Source organism: Onychomys torridus, chromosome 1, assembly GCF_903995425.1.
Source record: "Onychomys torridus chromosome 1, mOncTor1.1, whole genome shotgun sequence".
NCBI lineage: Eukaryota > Metazoa > Chordata > Mammalia > Rodentia > Cricetidae > Onychomys > Onychomys torridus.
The window spans coordinates 118,108,317-118,130,315 of record NC_050443.1 but is presented as its reverse complement, the minus strand read 5'-3'; the positions used below and the strand labels follow the sequence as shown (position 1 = coordinate 118,130,315).

The 21,999-nt window shown below is 44.5% G+C and overlaps 1 protein-coding gene across 1 annotated transcript in view; it reads right to left on the bottom strand.

Moving 5' to 3' along the window:
• Nucleotides 1–374: 374 nt before the first annotated feature.
• LOC118577472 (scavenger receptor cysteine-rich domain-containing protein SCART1-like) overlaps nt 375–21,999 on the bottom strand; it is a 95,862-nt gene continuing 74,237 nt past the window's right edge. Inside the window, exons 5-14 of the mRNA XM_036177671.1 lie at nt 7,752–8,066; nt 4,544–4,849; nt 4,085–4,402; nt 3,673–3,987; nt 3,282–3,596; nt 2,470–2,535; nt 2,078–2,392; nt 1,797–1,820; nt 1,058–1,195; nt 375–556 (exon numbers count right to left, since the gene is read on the bottom strand). Of these exons, the coding sequence (XP_036033564.1) occupies nt 375–556; nt 1,058–1,195; nt 1,797–1,820; nt 2,078–2,392; nt 2,470–2,535; nt 3,282–3,596; nt 3,673–3,987; nt 4,085–4,402; nt 4,544–4,849; nt 7,752–8,066 (2,294 nt within the window). The remainder of the gene's footprint in view (nt 557–1,057; nt 1,196–1,796; nt 1,821–2,077; nt 2,393–2,469; nt 2,536–3,281; nt 3,597–3,672; nt 3,988–4,084; nt 4,403–4,543; nt 4,850–7,751; nt 8,067–21,999) is intronic.

Genomic DNA, 21,999 nt, shown 5'->3' with positions numbered 1-21,999 from the left:
TTTCATGGTTGAATGTGATAACAGTTCTATAAAGGGTGGACAATTAATTCTAAGTTGAAAGAAATTTAATGACATCAGTTTGGTTAAATGGGGACAGGGAAGGCTATAGTCCCTGAGGATTATATCACACTTTGGACAGTTTTATAACCTCAAGGCCAGTACAAGGTCATCTGTTGATGGTAGGGGTCATCACAGCTTTTTATTTCAGCTTCAGCATCAACATCAGCATTTGGGCAGCAAACAGCCCCATCAATATTTAAAGAGAGAGACACTCATTTGATCCTCAGGGATTCCAAGAAGAATCACTTTATGAGAGCATAACAGCAGAAAGGATGTGCTGGAACTCAGGGAACAGAGGTGCACACCAGTCAGGCTCAATGGTGCCCAGCCTCTGTATCTTCCCCAGGGCTGTCCTCAGGCTCTTCTGCATCATCATAATCCTCATCCTGCACCAGGCTCTGAGTTGCTGCTGGCTCCTCTGTCCTTTCCTCCATAGAGACTGTTTCAATGTATTCATAGATAGCATCTGAGGGCAGCTGCCCCATCACTCCAGATCCTGCAGACACCACACCAGAACTTTGCAAAACAAGAACAGCTAAAGTCTCAGCCACCCTCTCTGGTTCCTGTGGCTCTCGTGCATGCGTGCTGAGAACCCACATAAGGGAAAAGCCCTTGACTGCAGGTGCCCTCAATGGGACCTCCCACTACTCAGAATACACAGAGCACAGAGGTCTGGTATAGGGCTTGTGGGTCTTACACCAACATCTCATCTGTGAAAGAGCTCACTCAGGACAGCACAAGTGATGGTGGGAGATGCAATGGAGCCCATTGTGCAGATGCAGAATATCCTCAGCACAGTGGACAAACCCAGAGTCCTCTGGAACATAATAACTCAGGAATCTCCAGATACTAACTCAGCATTGGCTATCATGGAGACTTGCCGGCATTCAAGACAATAATTAAAGCATAGAGAGCCTGTGGTGGCTAGAATCTCACAAAGCTTCCCCCAGACTTCTGTTCCACTACCTTTGTGAACTATAACCAGCTTGTTCCTTACCCATGCTGATGGCTCTGCTGTGATACCACTTAGCAGCCAGAACCAGAAAAACAATGCCCAGGAGGCAGCCAAGAACCAAGCAGGCAATTTCAGGTAGAGTCCAGACCTCAGGAGCAGATGGAGGAGCCAGAGAACTGCCTGTGAGGCACAGAAATGGGTAGCAAATGAATGTGTGTACTATGTACCTGGGCAACCTGGGACAGGTGGATGCTGGGCCTGGATGACATCACCCTCCCCATGAGCAACCCAGGACAGTGTGGCATCAGTGTTACATAGGCAGGTGGCTGCTCATGTAAGATCCTCTGTGTTAACAGGACAAGATGCCCTAGGAAAGAGGACCCAAGTGCCCAGGTGCAGTTTGAAGAATGGAGAAAGTCCATGTGAGGGAATCCTCATTGTCTTTCCCTCTGCTCTGTTATGGACATGCTAGCCAATAGGATATGGCATACTCAGACAAAATCACATAGTCTGCAAGTTAAAGGCCCCTAGAAGGGGCTGCTGGTGACCCAGGAATTTGGTCCCCCATGTTTTCCCATCTAGCAGACACATTACAGATGAGTAGTTTCCATCACAGACTAGGAGTCTATCCCCGCAGGCTTATACCTGATGCAAAGGGTGCATTCATGGCATGTAGTCTCAGAGGTTCTCAAGGAAGATCAGAAAAGAGTGCCACTGCAGTCTGTCCGGGTGACAATGGATGAAAGGGGCGGGGGGAGAGAATAAACAAAGAGCCACTTACCTGGTGTCTCGGTTGTAGAGATATCTGCAAAAGACATGCAGGTTGGGGAATTATCAAGCACCCTCGACGGCACAGACAGGCCCATAGTTTGTGGGTGGCAGCCACTGGGTGAGCAAAAGCTATACAGGACTGAGGTGGCAATCTGTCCCTGCAGCACCAATGGGACCCTAAACATTGGGGTCCTGTGCTCAAGGATTTGTCTGAACAGAACAAGGGTGGCAAATGGCGAAAACCATCAATGTGACATTCCTCTCTCCACCACTGTTCGCTGTCTCACTCACCCAGGCAGTGGACACCAGCATCCTCCTTGTGGGAGCAGTCTCCATATCCCCACGGTTCGGCCTGGCAGGCTCCCAGAGACGTCTCACTGCCTCGGCATCCCACTTCATCTAGCCATATGGGCCCTGAACCAGGGCCGAAGGCAGCATTACGCAAGGCAGCTATGGCTGGGCCACAGCCCAGTTGCCGGCACACAACTTCGGCATCTGCCAGGTCCCAGGAGTCATCGCATACTGTGCCCCATGATCCTCCGTGCCAGAACTCCACTCGTCCAGAGCAGCCATTGGCACCCCCAAACACGCGAAGTGCACCTTCCTCTGAAAAGGGGTCAGCAATCAATGTGTGATACTTCCTGGGTGATAGGCTCTTAGGAGACTCGTGGAGGGAGGGTTACCTGGGCAGCTAAGTGTTGATGAGCAGTTGGAAATCTGCTCCATATCCTGAGAAACTTCTGTCTTTTCTGTGTGGAAATTAAGAATCACACCAATGTCAGAAGCTGAGAAATCAAAAATCTAAATAATGCCAGGCGGTGGTGGCACACACCTTTAATCCCAGCACTCGGGAGGCAGAACCAGGCAGATCTCTGTGAGTTCAAGTCCAGCCTGGTCTATAGAGCGAGATCCAGGACAGGCACCAAAACTCTACAGAGAAACCCTGTCTCAAACAACAACAACAACAACAACAACAACAACAACAACAACAACAAAAAATTAAGAAATACTTTCTTTCCATTGTGCTTGTTAGGATCCTGTACGTGCACAGCTGGGGGTCTTGTGTCTTACATCATCAGGGGGGCACTGGCAACTATGTACCCACCTTAAAAAGCCAGAAGCAGAGCCCACGCTCTCTCTCTCTGTTCCCTCCCCGCTCTGCTCCCACCATCTCTCTCTCTCCAGGCCTGGCTCTCCTCCCTCCTTCCAAGCTCTCTGTAACTCTGGTGGTTGTGGCCATGGCTTGTGATGTTTCCACCGGTACCAGCCCCACCACGGCACCATTCATCTTTTCAGTGCTGTCTCCCCATAACCAGAGGGAGAAAATCTCTAGGTTTCAAAGGATATTCACAAAGCCGGGGAATTCCACACACTATTCCACCATGAACTGTCTTTAGGAGAAGCAGGAGTAACAGGAGCCTGAGATGAGTCCATATGATCCACACCCCACCCAGAGCCACAGTGATACCCCACAAAAACCCACAACACAGCTCACCTGTACACACCAGCCAAGCTTCCTCTCCACTGAGGCAAGAATGCCTGTTCCAGGGTTCTGAGGGGCATTGCCACAAGGACCTGTCATGCTTGTCCCTGCACTGAATGGACTTCAGCCAGACAGTCTCCAGTGTAGATGAGCTCCTGGGCCTGGCCAGCAGCTGTCCTTGGGACCCACAGCCCAGCTGTTCACACAGAACCCTCAAAGAGGCAGCACTCAAGGACTGGCAGACGCCACCCCAAGTTCCATTGTAGAAAACTTCCAGGCGGCCTGTGCATGGCTGGCTGTGTTCCTGCAGCCTTATATCAGTAAATTCTGTAGACAGAGGGCCCAGTCAGGCAGGCAGAGTTGGGGAAGACTGGACTTACTAAGCTGGACCTGTGGTACCCACCTGCACAGACCACACCTGCATCCTCCTTGTGCCCACAGTCTTGTTGACCCCAGCCTCCTGACTGGCACTCCCAGAGAGCAGCCTCTTCGCCCAGGCAACCTAGTTCATCCATCCAGATGCGCCCAGTTCCTGCTCCAAAATGGGCAGCCCCAGGAGCACTGAGGGCATAGCCACAGCCCAGCTGCCTGCAGACCACATGGGCATCCCGCAGGTCCCAGGCATCATCACATACAGTGCCCCATGTGCCCTGATAGAACACTTCGACACGCCCAGCACAGCGGCCCTTACCCTCTGCCAACCGTATGCGCAAGCTCCCTGCAGAGAGGAAAGACCTATTCAAATTGTCATACTGGACAATATGAGTAAGGCGGAACCAGGGTGGGACGCGGAGGAGAGGACACCCCACACTCACCTGAGCATACCACGCCTGCATCCTGCAAAGTCCCCACAGGCACCACCTGGGACACTGACACATTGCACTGGGCCAGATGGGTCTCAGAGCCCAAGCAACGCACCAGGCTCAACCCCACAGGGACTGTCTTGTGGTCGGGTGCTGGAGCGTCATAGGCTCGCTGTGCCTTTCCGCACCCGAGCTGCCTGCACACCACAGCAGCATCATGCAGGTCCCAGGCATTGTCCAGCACACGCCCCCACACACCATCCAGGAAGACTTCTACTCGCCCATCACAGTGGCTCTGTCCATCCCTCAGCCGTAGGGCATCCTGGAGACCTGACAGAGAGAAACTCTGAAGAGCAGAGGACCATTGCACTGAACAGGCCCACCTATTATCACCCTACCAACCGTTTCACAACTTTGTCCATCAGTCCTGCTTACCTTCTCCTTCCCAGTCTCATGGCTGCATGCACTCACCTGAGCAGATAACCGAGGCTGAATTTTCCAGGGTGCATGCCTTGGCCCCTAGGGTACTTGCTGGGCAGCTCAGCAAATGGGGCTCTGTCCCCACACAGTGAAACACATCTGTCCAGATAAGATCGCTCACATTTCCAAAGTGTCCTCCTTGGGGTATAGCAACCGCATAGCCACAGTTGAGCTGGTGACAGAGCACCATGGCATCTGCTAAGTCCCAGTGGACAGCACAGAGGGGCTGCCAGTTCTTCTTTACCCGAAGCTCCACACGGCCCTCACAGCTGCTGCTGCCATTGACCAGTCGGAACTCTAAGGGAAAGTTGGAGTCAGTGCCATCTCCACATCCCAGAGCTGTGGACACCCATGCACAGTGTTGGTTCCTTACAGAACACATGCAAACTGGGCAAACACACACACACTAAATGGGAGAATGTCTTTGCATGTTAATACTGAAAGCTAGACTAGGCAGCCCAGTGTTCTGACTACATAACTCCATCCCTTTCTGCCCAAACCCTCACATCCCTAACATCTCTACCCTGCCTAACTTGGGGATCATGCTGGGAAAACTAGAAACATCAAATTTCTTGGGACCAAATATGGGGTGTCTCTAGTGAGATACATGCCTTCAACGTTGGCCTTCATCTACGGACTAAGAGAAGAATTGCTTTTTTTTTTTTTCTGGCCACTAAAGGAAATTTCTCTGTGTTACCTCAATAACCATTTTACCTATGAAAAGAAATTCCAAAAGTAACACACCACACAGAAAGGTACACTACACAGTCCTAAGCATGAGGTCTTCAGTCTGTTCAGAGCTAATGGGAATCATGAGAAGATCTAAGGAATGTGAGGATGATGGACAACGTCTCTGTAAACTGAACCTCAGAAAATTGACAGGAATGATGAAGTGAGCCATAAAAACAAAAACTATGGAGCCCAAGTATACAGCATCTAAATCTAAAGCAATGATTACAGGGATTCAAGAGCAGATGTGGGCAGAGCAGAAGAATCAAGGAATGTGATGATAGACACATTGATGTTATCCCAAATGAACAGTGCCCTGGAGACCTCCAGGCTACCCCTAAACAGACAAGCATGTCTATGAAGAATGTCCTGAAAAAAAAAGGACAGAACCAATCACAGTTAAAAAAAAAAATCCTGAATTTCATTCACTATCTAAAGCTACACATGCAATGTGGGGTTTCCCAAGAAAACCAGGAATAGACTGGCCACACAGGTCAACAAGCCCATTGCTGGGCATCTAGCCAAAGGCCCTCAAAAGAGCATGTGAATGAGACAAAGGCCCTTACATGTTTATTTCAGCAGTACCCACAGTGGAACATGGAGTCAACTTAGGTATCTCTTAAAGAATAACATGATAAAGGAAGCATGGTATGTTTGATGGTTTGAATAGGTGGCCACGGGAGACTCATGTGTTTGAATGTTTGCCCATAGGGAGTGGTACTATTAGGAAGTGTGGCCTTGTTGGAGTAGCAGTGGCCTTATTAGAAGAAGTGTGTTACTGTGGGGGTGGGCTTTGAGGTCTCCTATACTCAAGCTACTCACAGTGACACAGCATACTTCCTTTGCCTGGGGATCAAGGTGTAGGACTCTCAGCTCCTTCTTCAGCACCATGTCTGCCAGCATGCTGCCATGTCCCACCATGATGATAATGGACTGAACCTCTGAAACTGTAAGCTACCCTCAATTAAATATTTTCCTTTATAGGAGTTGCCGTAGTCATGATGTCTCTTCACAACAATAGAAACTCTAACTAAGACAGTGTGTATGAACAAGATGATAGGTATCTCAGCCATTGGAAAGACTGAATTCTGCCATTTGAAGTAATATACATGGAAAAGAAGACACTAAGTAAAATAAGTCAGCCACAAGTGACACAAAACACAAGTTCTCTTCCTCATGAGGAAGATGTGAATAGTTGATAGAACAGGACAGAATTGCACACTGGTTACCAAAGCCAAGAAGGGAAGGCTGGGGGAAGGAGAGTGAATGGTCAAAGGTGTCAGGGAATGACTGGACTTAGAATGTTCTCTAACATGGTTGACCACAACTTCTGGAAGACTTCAAAATAACTAGTGGATAAGATACTGAATGTTCTCAACAACAAAACAAATCATGTCTGAGGTGACAGATGTGCTAGTTACCCAGACCTAACCACTGCTCATTATAACATGAATTGCCATGTCAGACTGTACCCCTTAAATATAGAATAAACTTCTTAAAAGAAGAAATCACACTAAACCTACATAGAGGGGAGCAGGCCTCATTCTAGGGCTGAGGACATGGTCTTGGAAGATGATGGCCCCACCCAAAGCAGTCAGCAGATGCAATGCAATGCCTATCAAAACCCAAGCAGGTGCTTGGAAAGTTAGAAAGTAAATCCTAGCATTCTTGTAGAGATGGAGATTTCCAAAGACCCACAACCATATAAGTAGCTAGACACTCACTTTCTCATTTCAAAACTTACAGCAAGGCTATATGAACCAAAACACTGTGGTGTGGCATGAGGCTAGACAATGAGATCAATGAACTCAAACTAAAGGTGCAGATATCATCTCACATGTATATGGTCTCTAAGTTTCTGGAAAGGGGGCGTGGCTACTCTTGTAGAAAGAATAATGTCACAAAGTGCTGGAGAAACAGCACATCCACATTGGTTACATGGAACCAGTACTCCATACATCAGAAACCAACATAGGCCTGGACACAATGTTAAAGAACAATTGTCTTAACATATAGCAGGGGGTGATGCTGCAGGGCTTTGGACTTATAAAGTCAAGTTTTAGATGTGATAGTAAAGCACAAGCACAAGAAAACTGGTTGAACAAAGTGAAGTTGAGCTACACATACAAAAGGTCCTTGTCACCAGGGGAAACAATATACATGGTGGGGCTGTGAGGCATGTCAACAAAGATTGCCATACATAATATTCAAAAATGTCAATACTACCACCTATTCTGAAATCTTTGGTAGAGTTGAGCAATCATTTCCTCAAAGGTGGAAAAGGAAAGCAAACACATGAGAGGATAAAAACATGAGAACAAGATCATGGAACTAACTTCTGGGATGGAGGAGAACACAAGTCCTGAGCACCCACCCCGAGCTGTCCATCCATGGTCATCACAACCCATCTCTCAGATCATTGCTCCTGCTAACACAACACAACACCCTTCCAGGTTGTGACCTGACTCACTTTTCTCTGAGCAGGTTAGTGCAGCATCCTGACCATGGCTACACTGGTGTCCAGGCTCCTTCAGACAGTGGAACAGCAGTGACTCATTGCCCACACAGTGGAAGGCCTCTGTCCACACAGGCCCTGATCCGTGGCCAAAGTGGGAACTCTCGAGGATAGATACAGCGGTGCCACACCCCAGTTCCTGACAAACCACATTGGCCATGGGCAGGTCCAGGTCATCATAGCAGACGGTGCCCCAGGTAAGTCCTCGAAGAACCTCCAGGCGTCCTTCACAGGGGTGTGTACCACCCAGCAGCCGGGCCTCCACGTGACCTGAGGACAGACACTGGGTGAAGCAACTGAGGTCAAGGCAGGCTTCTTGCAGGTCACTGGAGTAAAGTGACCTGATGACTGCCACCCAGTCCCCCAGTGAGGAATGGTGTAGGAGGATAAGGACAACCTGCCTTGATCCTGGCACAGTGGCCACAAGTTCTGAGATCTACAGATGAAGGATGTTGAAGCTCCTCCTCATACCTCACTTGGGAACTGGAACCCTCAGAGATTCTGACTGTGAATACTCTCCTAGTATCTTTGCTTCTAGAGAGACATGGGTCCCCATGTCATCACAGGCAAGACAAATGGGCACTACCCCAACAGCTCCTCAAACTCAGAGTACAGACTAGACATGAGCTATGGGTAGAGCACCCAGTGCAGTGACCATGCAAAGATACCCCAGGGCCACCCTGGATCACCTCTCAGTAGCAATGGTGACAAGCACTGCAAGGGAGGGAATTCTATTGACTCCATGTTTGAAGGCAGATAGATAAGTCTCCTTTGTTCATCTCAAGATATCCAACATCTAGACTAAAGTGCTCAGGGTGGGGCATCCCCACCTCTGCACAGTCCCTGATGTATTGGTTGGAAGGAAACACTGATTTTGGAAGTTCATGTTGAACTTGCACTGCATTGTATCAGATTTTGATCCCCAGCAGCACATGAATTTCTGTTCCTGCCTTGCAGTGCCTGTTCCATAGTGGACCCAGACTGTTGAAGAGTAGTTCAAATTCCGGTCGCTTGCACAGAACATTCGCCTCCTCCTTATGCAAGGGACCCTTCAGAAGTGAGCCGTGTGTGACTCTTATATCTGGGGACCCAACCCAGGGACTGACCCTTCCAGTCACCCAGTCAGATACCATCTGATGACAGAGAAGGAAAAGCAAATCCTGACTGCCTCTGCCTCAGGCTCATGCCCAGGGTTGACTGCTAACTCTCCCCAGCCTGATGAAACATGCACAGGGTGTCTGGTATCATCACTGCCCTTTCTGTGTCCCTGAGCACTAACAGAAATACAGACATCCTCCTAGGACTAGATATGTCTTGGTCTGAACAGGGAGAGAAATGGCCAGGGGAGCCTCTGTCAAGATACTGGTTCAAGCACCCATTTGGTTAATTCTCCCCAACCACTGAAAAGCACTGTGAAGAGTGACAGCATGGAAATCCCAAGGTGTCCCCTGAGATGATCTGAGAACAACAAAAAGATGCAGAGCTTGGTGGTCGGCTTTAGAAACCAGGGACACCATGAAAAGTTACCGGGAACAAGCCCAGTGAGGACAAGAGTGAAAATGGAGCTGCCTTCAGACAGAGAAGGAAATCCCCGACCTGGTCTCTTACCTAGGGCTTCCCAGGGGATGAGATACTCACTCCTGGCCAGAACCTCCCCCCAAAACATGGGCATCTGCCTCAGTGACCTTGGGGCCAAAACAGAGAAGGGAGTTCCAGAGAATAAGAAGCTCATGCTGTCAAGTTGATCCACCTAAACAGATCACCACCACCACCACACATCTATTGTCAGGCTCCCAGGCCCCCAGGAAGTACTCCAGAGAGTGTCTACTTGACTATAGCACTGGGTTTCATACAGCCAAGATATCTCCATTTTATCAGGCCTCAGAATATTCTGGAAGGCATAATGCAAGGGCCACAACCAAGTTGTCTGCAAGTCACTGAGGCCTCCTGCAGGCTCCATTTGTCTCCACATACCAGACCCTACTTCCCGTCATACTTTACTTGAAGGTGGCCCTCGTACTGGTTTGTAACATATAGGGAACTCAGGGAATCATTCCCAGCTGGTCCTTCAGGGCCAAGACACAGGATGGGGGTTGGGGGAGATACTGAGAATTTCATTCAGAATGCTCAATGATTAGAAATCTTGTCCTCACTGAAAAGTCCAAGTCCCCATTTTCACAACTTTCTCGACTATTAATACTGTACCTCATGATGCATTAAAATGGTTGGGTTGGACAGAGAGATAGCTTAATGAGTAAAGTGTTTGTTGAACAAGTACAAGGACCCAAGATCAGATCCCCAGCACCCACATAAAATGGCAATTATAGCGACGCATGCCTGTAATCTCAGTGGTGGGGAAATGAAGTCAGAAATATTCCCTGGGACCTGCTAGCTACCTTCCTAGCCAATCACTCAGCTCTAAGTTCAGCGAGAGATCATGCCACCAAAGTAAGGTGGAGAGCAATTGAGGATGACAACAAATTTGACTTCTAGCTCCACCTCCCTTGCATGTACTCATGTGCCTACAAACATGCATATACACTTGAATGTGTAACACACACACACACACACACACACACACACACACACACACACACATGCACGCATGCACACACGCACGCACGCATGCAAAAGAGTACATTGTGTTGATGAAATGAGTGTTAGCAAAAATGAGGCATCAGGTGCAACCAGCACTGTGCCATCCCTGAACATGGTCCCAATGTTCTCTATACCTGTGTCCCTGACACTCAGGACCTGCAGACAGTGTATGCACTCACCAGATGGCAGGTGAGTACCATGGGACAGTACCAGGGGCCATAGCCACAGCCCAAAAGAGGGTAGTGTTATGCCAGGTCCCATTGTAGCTATAGCTCCCCAGGATTATAGTGTTAGAGCAGACACCTGTCTCTGCCTCCTGGCAGAAGATGAATTCTAATTTAGAGTGATAGTGCTCCGGGTCCTGAGACCATAAGCACCCTGAGTGTCTCCCGCACACCAGTTACTCATCTGTTACTGTCATTTGTTACTCACAGCAGGAACTCACCCACTGCCAGGGCCCAGACAGCACCAGCAGCCTGAGGCTTCCAGCAGCCAGGGCCCAATGCAGCTCCAGATATGAGGAGGTCAAGGATCTTCCACCTAACAAGGTCACCGTGGCTGCAGCTACTAAGTCTAGAATCAGGCAGGACAGCAAGAACCTTTCTCTGCCTCAAAGAGAAACTCTGTCTGAACACCTGAGTTCTTCTAAGATCAGTACATTATGAATAGACAGACTTAGCAATTTCTTTTGAATACTTGTCTTGTGCATAGCCATCAGGGATGCATAACTCCCTATGGAAACATGCCTGTCTACAAGGCAGCCACACAAGAAAGTCCATACTAGGAGGCTGGTATAAAAACTAAAGGACAACTGAGTAAGTAGATATGATGTCACCATGTCAAACATGGTATGTCTACTTACTGGTGAGCCATTATGACCAATTGAATGTCAGAAGGAACACAATACACACTGATGAAGTTTACCCTGTAAGTTTGTGTCTATTTTTCTGCAAAGAAAGTTCTCAATAAATCTACACCATATGGTCTCAAGCATTTGTTTCTAAGAGGTGGAGTATGCAAATGATTTTCATTTCCTTTTGAACTGATTGTTTCATGTGCAAGGAATAGATAATGAACTTCAGTTGTGCTGACAAAAGTCCCAGCCAATTAAAGAGGTTTATCCAGAACTTTCTGCATAAGTGGCAGAATCTAGAGTCAAATAAAAATTTAGGGTTCCTTATTAAAGCTATTAAGAGGACCAGGATAGAGCTGCCAGATAGTGTCTTCTCTAAATGACAGGAAAGCTGTACCCAGGAGATCACAAAAGAATACCTAAAAAGTAACAACACCAGTTGACATGACAGCATGGATAGGGGGATTCTCTTGGGCTTCACCCCTAGAATAAAAACTACAGGCAATTGTTGGTTGCTTGGAGAGGGAGAATCAGTTCTCTATAGGGACAAGCCTCCTGATGAGTTAGCCAATCCCAAGAAGTCAGCCCTAGACACATACGAGTAACACTAATAATCTCAGCAGGTTTTATTTATAAATGTGTATTCATATATGTAACAATTATAATGAAGGAATAGGAAACCATGAATCTGAGAAGGAGTGTAAGGGACAAAGGGATGTGATGGGAGGGGAAGAATGATGAATGCAGCACACATACATGAAATTCTCCAAAAAATTACAAAGAACACTAGGATGTGTGCCGACAAAATAATTAACCATAGTGTCAGGTGGGCAATTCTCATCATCCTTCTTGTTCTCCATTTCTTCATCCTCACTGTGCTGGCTAGTTTCACATCAACTTGACACAAGCTAGAGTCATCAGAGAGGAAGGAGTCTTAACTGAGAAAATGTCTCCCTAAGATCTGGCTATGGAAACCTGTAGGGCACTTTCTTAATTAGTGATTTATGTGGGAGGGCTCAGGCCATTGTGATTGGAGCCACCTCTGGGTTGGTGGTCTTGGGTTCTATAAAAAATCAGGGTGAGCAAGCCACTGGGAGCAAGCTAGTAAGCAGACCTATCCATGGCCTCTGTACCAGCTCCTGCCTCCAGGTTCCTGACCTGCTTGAATGGGAACTGCTCTCATTGCTTTTGATGATGAACTGCTGTATGGAACTGGGAGTGAAATGAAGTCTTTCCTCTCCAATTTGCTTTTGATTATGTTGTTTCATCACAGCAATAGTAACCCTAACTAAGACACTTTAGCAGCTGGCTCACAGGTTTCCATCCCCCCAACTGAACTCCATTCACTAGAAACTCCAACTCATGGTACAAGCCCTTAGGTCCTCCTAGTCTTATGGTCACTGTCTTTCCACATGTATCCATTGTGTTACTGCAGCGTACCTGCAGGATCCATCCACTCCTCCAACCACACCACCAACTCCCTGGGGATCTCACAGCTTGGTGTGGGGAGGATCCCCTAGCTCTTTCCCAAAGCCCCTCTCAGCCTTTTCTCCTAGATCATCTCTATTCCCCTCAGTTATCACTTGACCTGAAGAAGCACTCTCTGTCATTATACTTTCCTAAGATCCAGAAGGAGCAACAAAAACCAAAGAATGGAGCACACACCCAATGAAGACAAGACCAGATATCAACCCCTAGAATCAGCTCAGTCATCAACTCCAGGTGCCTGGACCCTGGCACAGAAACTCAAACATGAACAGCCAAGACAATATGCTTCCACAAGAACCCAGTAACCCCACTACAGTGGACCAAGAGAACTGCAATATAGCTGAAGCAAATGACAAGGACTTAAGGTAGCAATTATGAATATGTCCAAGGACCTTAAAGAGGATATGAATAAATTCCTCAGTGCGAACCATGAAAACACAAAGAAACAGTTGAGTGAATAACGAAAAGAATTCAAGACATGAAAATAGAAATACCAGCCGGGCGGTGGTGGGCACGCCTGTAATCCCAGCACTCAGGAGGCAGAGGCAGGCGGATCTCTGTGAGTTCGAGGCCAGCCTGGGCTACAGAGTGAGATCCAGGAAAGGCACAAAGCTACACAGAGAAACCCTGTCTTGAAAAGAAAGAAAGAAAGAAAGAAAGAAAGAAAGAAAGAAAGAAAGGAAGGAAGGAAGGAAGGAAGGAAGGAAGGAAGGAAGAAAGGAAGAAAGAAAGAAAGAAAGAAAGAAAGAAAGAAAGAAAGAAAGAAAGGAAGAAAGAAAGAAAGAAAAAGAAATACCACCACTAAGGAAACCCCAAAGTGAAATAAAATTGGAATTGGGAAATGTAAGAAACTAAACAAAAACTTCAGAGATAAGTCTCACCAACAGATTATAAGATATAGAAAGAGAATTTAAGGTCTTGAAGATAAATAGAAGACAAAGATACCTCATTCAAAGAAAGTGTTAAATCTTAAAGGAAGGATGGGAGGGAGGGAAGGAGGAAGGAAGGAAGAAAGAAAGGAAGGAAGGAAGGAAGGAAGAAAGGAAGGAAGGAAGGAAGGAAGGAAGGAAGGAAGAAAAAGGAAAAACTAAACAGAAGAGCTAGGGAAGGGTATGAAACACTCCGTAAAGAAAAAATCCACACAGAGGATATAATAACTCTAGATATTTATACACCAAAACCAAAGGAATCTAAATTCACACACAAAAAGAAGAGTGCTACAGCTAAAGTCACATGTTGACGATACTGAGTGACTTCAACACCCAACTCTCACCAATAGACAGGTCATCCAGACAAAAACTAAACAGAAATGCTGGAGTAAACCAACGTCATAATCAAATGGCCCTAATAGACACCTGTATAAACTGAGTAATTAGACAACTGAAGGTGATCAAGGAGACTATACACAGGAAAGGAAGAGATGAAAGTATTCTATTTGCAGATGACATGATTTTACACATAAAATACCCTAAAAGCTTCACCAGAAAACTTCTACAGTTCATGAACACTTTCAGCAAAGTAGTAAAACACAAAATTAACACACAAAAATCAATATCCCTCCTAAATACAAATGACAAACATACTGAGAAAGAAATCAAGAAAACAGAACCTTTTGCAATAACTTCAAGAAAATGAAACATTTTTAGATAACTCCAAGTAAGTGAAAGACTTGTAAAATAAAAACCTAAATACATTGAAAAAGACAGCAGAATCAGGTCATGGATCAGTAGGATTAATATTATGACAATAGGCACTCTACCAAAAGCAATTCAATGCAACCCCCATCAAAATTCCAATAAAATTCTTTACAGAAATAGAAAAACAATTTTCAAATTCATATGGAAACATATACACACTAAATAATATCTTGAATAGAGATGAAAGAGAAGAGATTAGGGATGGGAAAGGGAATGGGGGAGAGGGACCAGGAGGGGAGGATGGGCAAGGGAGGCTGGTGGCCAGGATGTAAAATAAATAGATGAATAAAATAAATGGAATAGCTAAAAAAACAATCCTGAATAATAAGAGAACTGCTGGAGGTATCACCATTCCCAATTTCAAGTCATAATTCAGTGGTAATAAAAACAGCATGGTATTGGCATAAATCAGACACATTGCTCAATAGAATTGAATTGAAGACCTAGACATAATTCCACAGACCTATGGATACCTGATTTTTATACAATGAAGCCAAGGAAAGACAGTATCTACAAATGGCGCTGGTCAAACTGGATGGCTGCATATAGAAGAGTGCAAATAGATCCATATTGATCACTTGACACAAAATCAACTCCAAATAGATCAAAGACAAGATACCATGAATCTCACAGAAGAGAAGCTGGAAAAAAAAGGTTTGAATTTATTGGTACGGGAAATGACTTTCTGACCAGGATACCAATAGTGCAGGCACTAAGAACAACAATTAATAAATGGGACCTCATGAAACTAAAAGGTATCTGTATAGCAAAAGACACCATCATTTGAGTAAAGCAGAAACTTACAGAATGGGGGAAATCATTACCAATTCTACTCCAAATAGAGAGATAGTTTCTAAAATATATGTGGAATTTTAAAAACTGAACATCAAGAAAACAACTCAAATTAGAAAAATAATTGGCTATATAGAATCCGAGTTCTCAAAAGATGAACCACAAATGGCCAAGAACCACTTAATGAAAGGTTTAATATCTTTAGTCACCAGAGAAAAGCAAATAAAAACTACTTTTGAGACTGCACCTTTGCAGTAGTTTGAATAGGAATAGGCCCCATAGACTTATGTGTTTGAATGCTTGGTCACCAGGGAGTCACTCTACTAGGAGGTATGGCCTTGTTGGAGAAAGTTTGTCACTGGAGGGTGGGCTTTCAGGTTGTAGAAGCTCAAGCCAGGTTGGGGATTTAGCTCAGTGGTAGAATACTTGCCTAGCAAGTGCAAGGCCCTGGGTTCGATCCTCAGCTCAAAAAAAAAAAAAAAATCAGAAGCTCAAGCCAGATCCAATGGCTCACTGTCTCTTCCTGATGCCTGAGTATCCAGATGTAGAACTTGCAGCTACCTCTCAAACACCATGTCTGCCTGCATGCCACTATACTTCTGTAATGATGAAACTTCCTACAATGATGATAATGGGCTAAACCTCTGGACTGTAAGCCAGTCCCAAATAAATGTTTTTCTTTATAAGAGTTACCATGGTTATGGTAATAAAACCCTAATTAAGGGTTTTAATACAGCAATAAAACCCTAAGACAATCTTACCCCAGTCAGAGTAGCCAAGGTAAAAAAGAAAAACAAATGATAGCACATGTAGAGCAAAGGAACACTTCTTCACTGCTAGTAGGAGTGTACACTGGAATAGCTGCTGTAAAAATCAACGTGACAGTTCCTCAAAAATCTGAAAATTAGTCTAGTGCAAGATACAGCTATACCTCTCTTGTGTATATGCCAAAGGACTCCACATCTTACTGTAAAGATTTTTACTCATCCATGTTCATTGTTGTTCTATTTATAATAGCTAGAAATTGGAAACAGCCTAGATGTTCATCAACTAATGGATGGATAATAAAAATGTTGGACATGTACATAATGGAATATTATTCAACTGATAGAAAAATGAAATTGTGAAATTTTCAGGTAAATGGATGGAGCTAGGATAATCATCTTGAGTAATCTAACACAAACACCAAAAGATAAATACTACATATTTTCTCTTATGTGTTGATTCTACACTTTAAGCTTTCAATGTGTGTGCTACAATCCAAATAAGCATAAAGGTTAGGTACCTAGTAAGACACAATGGAGAAAAAGGAAAATTTTCCAAGGGAGAGGAAATATAATATAGTGTTATGAAGAGATAAAGAGGAAACTAGAATAGAAGGGTTAAGTGGGGGTTGGGAGATAACATGCTAGAGGGGGGAATATGGGGAGAGAAAACTAAAGACCTTTTGAACAGCCATATAGAAGCTTACTACTATAAAATCTTTCTAAAATATATGTATATATAAAAAGAATCTAAATGAAGTCACCATAAAATGAGTAAGACAATGCCTCAACTAGATGTCTTATGCTACCAAGTAAAATTTCCAGTACCAGGAATGGTTTACATCATGTTAAGCACTTGACCAAAGGGATCCAATAGACACCCTCAAACATCACAGGCTATTGGCAAGGGTATTGACAACTTTCCACAACCTGACAATAAAGATGTATTGCTAAAGACACTGCTTGCTTATATCTTCAAACATAGAGAAATAGACTTGTTGCCCAACTCGAAGCTCCACTCTCACTGACTAGCATTCATGGACCTGGGAGGTACTCTGCATGCTACCCGAGGCCAAAAGTAATCATCAATAGCACTAGCTACCAACCTTGTGACCTACAACAGCAGCCTGCCTGTAAGATAACTGGTGCAAGAATGACATAAATGTTAGGACTAGCCAACCATCTTTTGATTGGATTGTAGAACCACCACGAAATAAAATCCATGCCTCACACTGCCAACGTGGCTAGGAAGTGGATACTAGATAAGACCTGGGCCTAGGAGAAAACCTACTACTGTTATTCTGCTAAAGGAACACATCAATAAAGTGACTCTCAATGACATGTTGTTATACCTATAGATCAGTGCATTGCTCAACCCTCATCAGAGACTCCTTCTCACAGTAAATGGTAATTAACACAGATACCTACAACTGGAAAAATGTAGAGAATAAGAGACTTTGGAGCACTGAGTCTCAAGTGGCATGTCTTCATCAGATCCTTCTCCTTAAGGCTTAAGGGTCTATGTGGATGAGGAAGAGAAAGAATGTAGAAGCCAGAGGTGGTAGTTCACTCCAAGGACACAGTGCCTTCTGAACAACTTACTGATAGAAACATGAACAGAGACTCTGACAGCATGTATAGCACCTACATAGGTTCAAACCATGCAAAATCCTGGCACTGAGAAGGGAAAGTGCACACAGTGTCCCACATTAACCAAGAAGCTATTTGTAATCTGCTGGGAAAAGGAAAATCATGTTTTTTTCCAATGGAGTGTCACTGGATATGTCTAGCATATTCTAGAGCAGGGCCCATGCTCAGGAGTAATTGGTCAACATAAAATTGATTTCATGGAGATTTTTGTGACCTTTTTTGTTTCATTTTGTTTTGCTTAAGTAGTTTTTGTCTTACTGTTTTTTTAATTTTAATTTTTTTGTGGTTTTTGTTGGAGAGAGATTCAGAGATAGAAACAACATGAAGTTAGGTGGAGGGAGGTGGGGAGGACCTGGAAGAAGTGAATCTTTGGGAAGAAGAAAAATATGATCAAAATATATTGTATGAAAAGGTTTTTAAATAAATGAATAAAATAAAACATCTAGCAAAAGCAACTTAAGAAAGTGTTGATGGTGGCTTGCAGTGTAAAAAGGAATACAGTCCATTGTAGTGGGCAAGGAGTGATGTCAGGGGTGTGAGACAACCAGTCACAGTGACCCCGCAGTCATGAAGTATGGAAAGATGGATGCTGGTGCTCAGTTTGCATTCTCCTTTTTATTTAATCCAGGAAGATACTTCATGGAAGGTTTCACCCATATTCAGGCTCCTTCTTCCTCTTTAGTGAAACGTTTTTGGAAACACTTTCATAGAAAAGCCCAACAATGCGTTTCCAAGTCAACCCTAAATCCGGTCAAGTTGACACCTGGGAAGTGCTGCCACGTTTTCTGATGCTGTGCATGTCTGATACTTCCCCACCCAACATTTTTCTTGAAGGTGACCTCAAACCCATGGCATCAGGTAGATGGATCTTTTTTAGCCAAGCTCACTTCCTGTGCATCATTGCCAAGAAGATCCAAGGAAATGATCATGTCTGATCTATGTTGGGACCTGCCCTTGAGATCCTTAGAACTCGAAACTATAGTCATATCCAAAGAACAGGGCTGTGGATAGATGGCCCATTTGGAGGTGGAAACAGCTCCTCTATCTGTGCCTCCTGTGTGGTTAAACCACGAGGAAAGAGGCCCCATGTCCTAACAGCTGCTACTCAAGGCCTCTGAACAGGGGCTTTAGGGCTTGCCTTTGTTGTATCCTCTCTGAAAGTGCCACTTGTATTCAAAGCAGTGCTGAGGACAAGGCCATGATTGCTCTGATGCCAGACCTGTGTCTTTTCTCCTTTCTGTCTGCCTGGGTCCTCACCTGGACATTCCTGCCTACATTTTCCAGTCTGTGCTACCCCATGGCCTCCCATGTTATCTTTATTCTATTCCTCAACATGAGCACCTTGGATTTCCTGGGAAGTTTTTCCCTTTAAATTTTAAGTCATCCTCCAAGAGTAGCTGCCTACCATCAGTAGCACTGAAGCCAGCATCTCCTGGCAGTACACCACCCTGTTACTGGGAGATTGAGGTCATTTGGAATTGCTATGTGGGCAGAATGTAGAAACACTTGAAGCTCTATATTTGGGAAGTTTTGTCCTTTATAATTTAAGATATCCTCCATATGTAGCTGCCTACCCAGGTAGCACAGAAGCTAACATCTCCTGAAGTACACCATTCCATCAATGGGAGATTGAGGTCATTTGATATTGGCTTTTGGAAGGAATTTGAAATCATATGAAGCTTTAGGTCTCTTTAAACAGAGCATAAATATTCATTCTGGTGGGAATTCAGGAGACCAGAATGACTAAAGAAATACAGATAGTGGAGGAAGTTCTGGTCAAGAAGTTCCAGACGTAAACAGAGACTATTCTAGGAACTGAGATACTGGCTGCTTTTGTTCTATTTGGGCAAAGAATCAGCTTCATTCTGAGATCTTGAGAGAGATTGAGTTCAGCAGAATGATTCCTTTGGTGGAAGAAATTTCAAGACAGTATAGTAACCAAACTGTGGCATTATTTATTTCCCACTGCTTTTATTCAGATCACCAAAGAAAAAGAGAAAAAAGATACAAAAAACGTTCCATTTCATGGGGATAGGAACACGTGAAAGTTTAAAGCTGTAGAAAATGGGGTGCATACAAAGCTGCCATGGCTGTTGAAGGGATTAGCACCATTAATGAGTATCTTAGTTTCCTTCTGATCCTATGACAAAATACCCTGACAAATGCAATGTAGTGAAGAAAAGGTTTGACTTATATTTCCAGAGGAAATACAGTCCACCACGGCAAAGGCCAGAGACCATAAGAATATGCAGCAAATGACAACTGATATTCACAAGGTCAACCTACCAAATGAATAAGTCTCTGATGGAGAAACCTCATCAAGCAAGATTTACAGGGCCACAGACTATGAATGTTGTTTGCTTCTGTTTGTAATTTTCTTATGTACTACCACAATTCTCCCTTAAAATGGCTATGGGATTCTTCCCACTGTCTGGATTGGTAGTGTGTTCTCACCATGAACATACTGGGCACATTTATCTGTGGATTGTCTGGACGATGATTTCTCCTTAAGCTGTATAATTTTGATAAATAGAAAATATCTTAGGATACCTTTCATAGCCAGGACTTTGTCCCACGGAAACTATGAGAAACTTAGAAATATCTTTTATATAATTAGCTCAGGCTGACATATGAAAAGCCACAGTATCTACCCAGTACTAGACAATTTCATACAATTAACTGACTTAAGACCTCAGAGCAAATTCAAAGTAGACTAGTTGCCCCTGCAAATGAATTCATAATATAAATCTTCACAGAAAATGTACAAGGGCAAATTCCAAGATGTCTAATTGTTTCACCAAGGTCAAGCTATAAAGCAACTTTAGTGCCAGTTCTTCCTTTGCAAAAGTCTGGCTGATACTGTTTTAAAGAAATAATCCACTGCACAAATTCTGTCAGCAATTGACTCTCTGCACAAACTCCTAAGCTTAGTTTTGTGATACAAGACTCAAGGTTCGGCCAACTAACTGTTCATTGTCTAGGTTCTGAAATTTATGTGGGTGACAGAATAGCAATGAATCAATTAACCAAGTCCAGGGAGACACAGCTTTGCAACCAGCTAAAACACAGGAAAAACATTCACAATTAGCCAGGGCTGCAAAAGATAATCTAACCTCATATCCTTGAATAAAGAGTTACAAATTTCCTTCCTTGTGATCTGGGGTTGCATGCAGGATAGGAGAATTTTTAGGTTTGAGACACCTTCATTGTTCCTCTCCATTAGGAGGTGCTGAAGCACTTGGGGCTATGTGCCTCCTATCTTTGCTTTACAGCCTGCTCAGCCTGGGAGCTTGGCTGATAGCTAAGTGTTGCCATGGTTACTCACTCCCAGCTGTGCCAGCTGCCAGGTCAGGGCAACATTCCAAGTGTGAGAGAAATCATGTGATTTCATGTGTGTTATCAGAAAGGCTCTGCTTCTTATTGTTTATTCAAGAAATATAATGTGATCCTCAAATGTAACTCATATATTGTCTAGCACTTTCTGTTAGGAACATGTGTACTATGGAAGACAAACAAAGAAGAAGAGGTTTCAAGATGCAGTAATAAAGAAAGTTACCATCAGAACATGTGTGCTCCTTTCCTACTCCTCAGAGAGAAAAGTTTAGTTCTTACTGATATCATGGATTTCTTTGCATACTCTGGGTGTGATCTTGGAGCTGGTTCTCAAAGACTGCAGTAGCAAAGAAGGCATGGTAGCAGAAGTATGACTTGCCTGTCACACTGCATTGGGGAGATGGTCTAGAAGTGGGGAGAGAATAAGAAGTGGATCCAGGGTACAAAGTTTCAAAACCCATCCCTGCTAGCATACTTCCTGCAGCAAGGATCCACATCCTAAAGATTCTGCAGCTGAAGTTCCCCCACTGCCCACCACCATATGCACACCCATGAAGCTAGCTCCCTGATCTGTGACCTTCTGACCTACCTTGTGAACCACCTTTGACTGATGAGATGCTCCTTTCTCTGTTATCCTTCCCTCCACCAGCTATTATCTCCACACCCACAGGCCAACCTCCAGACCCATGGCTTGGGAGTCATCTTTGCCTGGTCCAATTAAACAGTTCATTCACCAGCTTTGCCTGGCCTAGCTCCAGTCACATAGATTCTGGCCCTTTGCATACTAGAGTCTCACAACTGATACACAACCAAAGAAAGAAGCCCACATCCCTTGACAAATCACAAACACAAAAGCAACATGAATGGACAAGATAGAATGTCGCCTATCAAACCCATTTGTTCTAGAGAGGTTGTTCTATAACAAGAATTACCTAGATGAACTCCAAGGCACATAATTTAAAAGAAAAATCACAAGCTTTATCAAATAATTCAAGGAGTTTAAGGAAATGCTTGACTGAACACTTCAT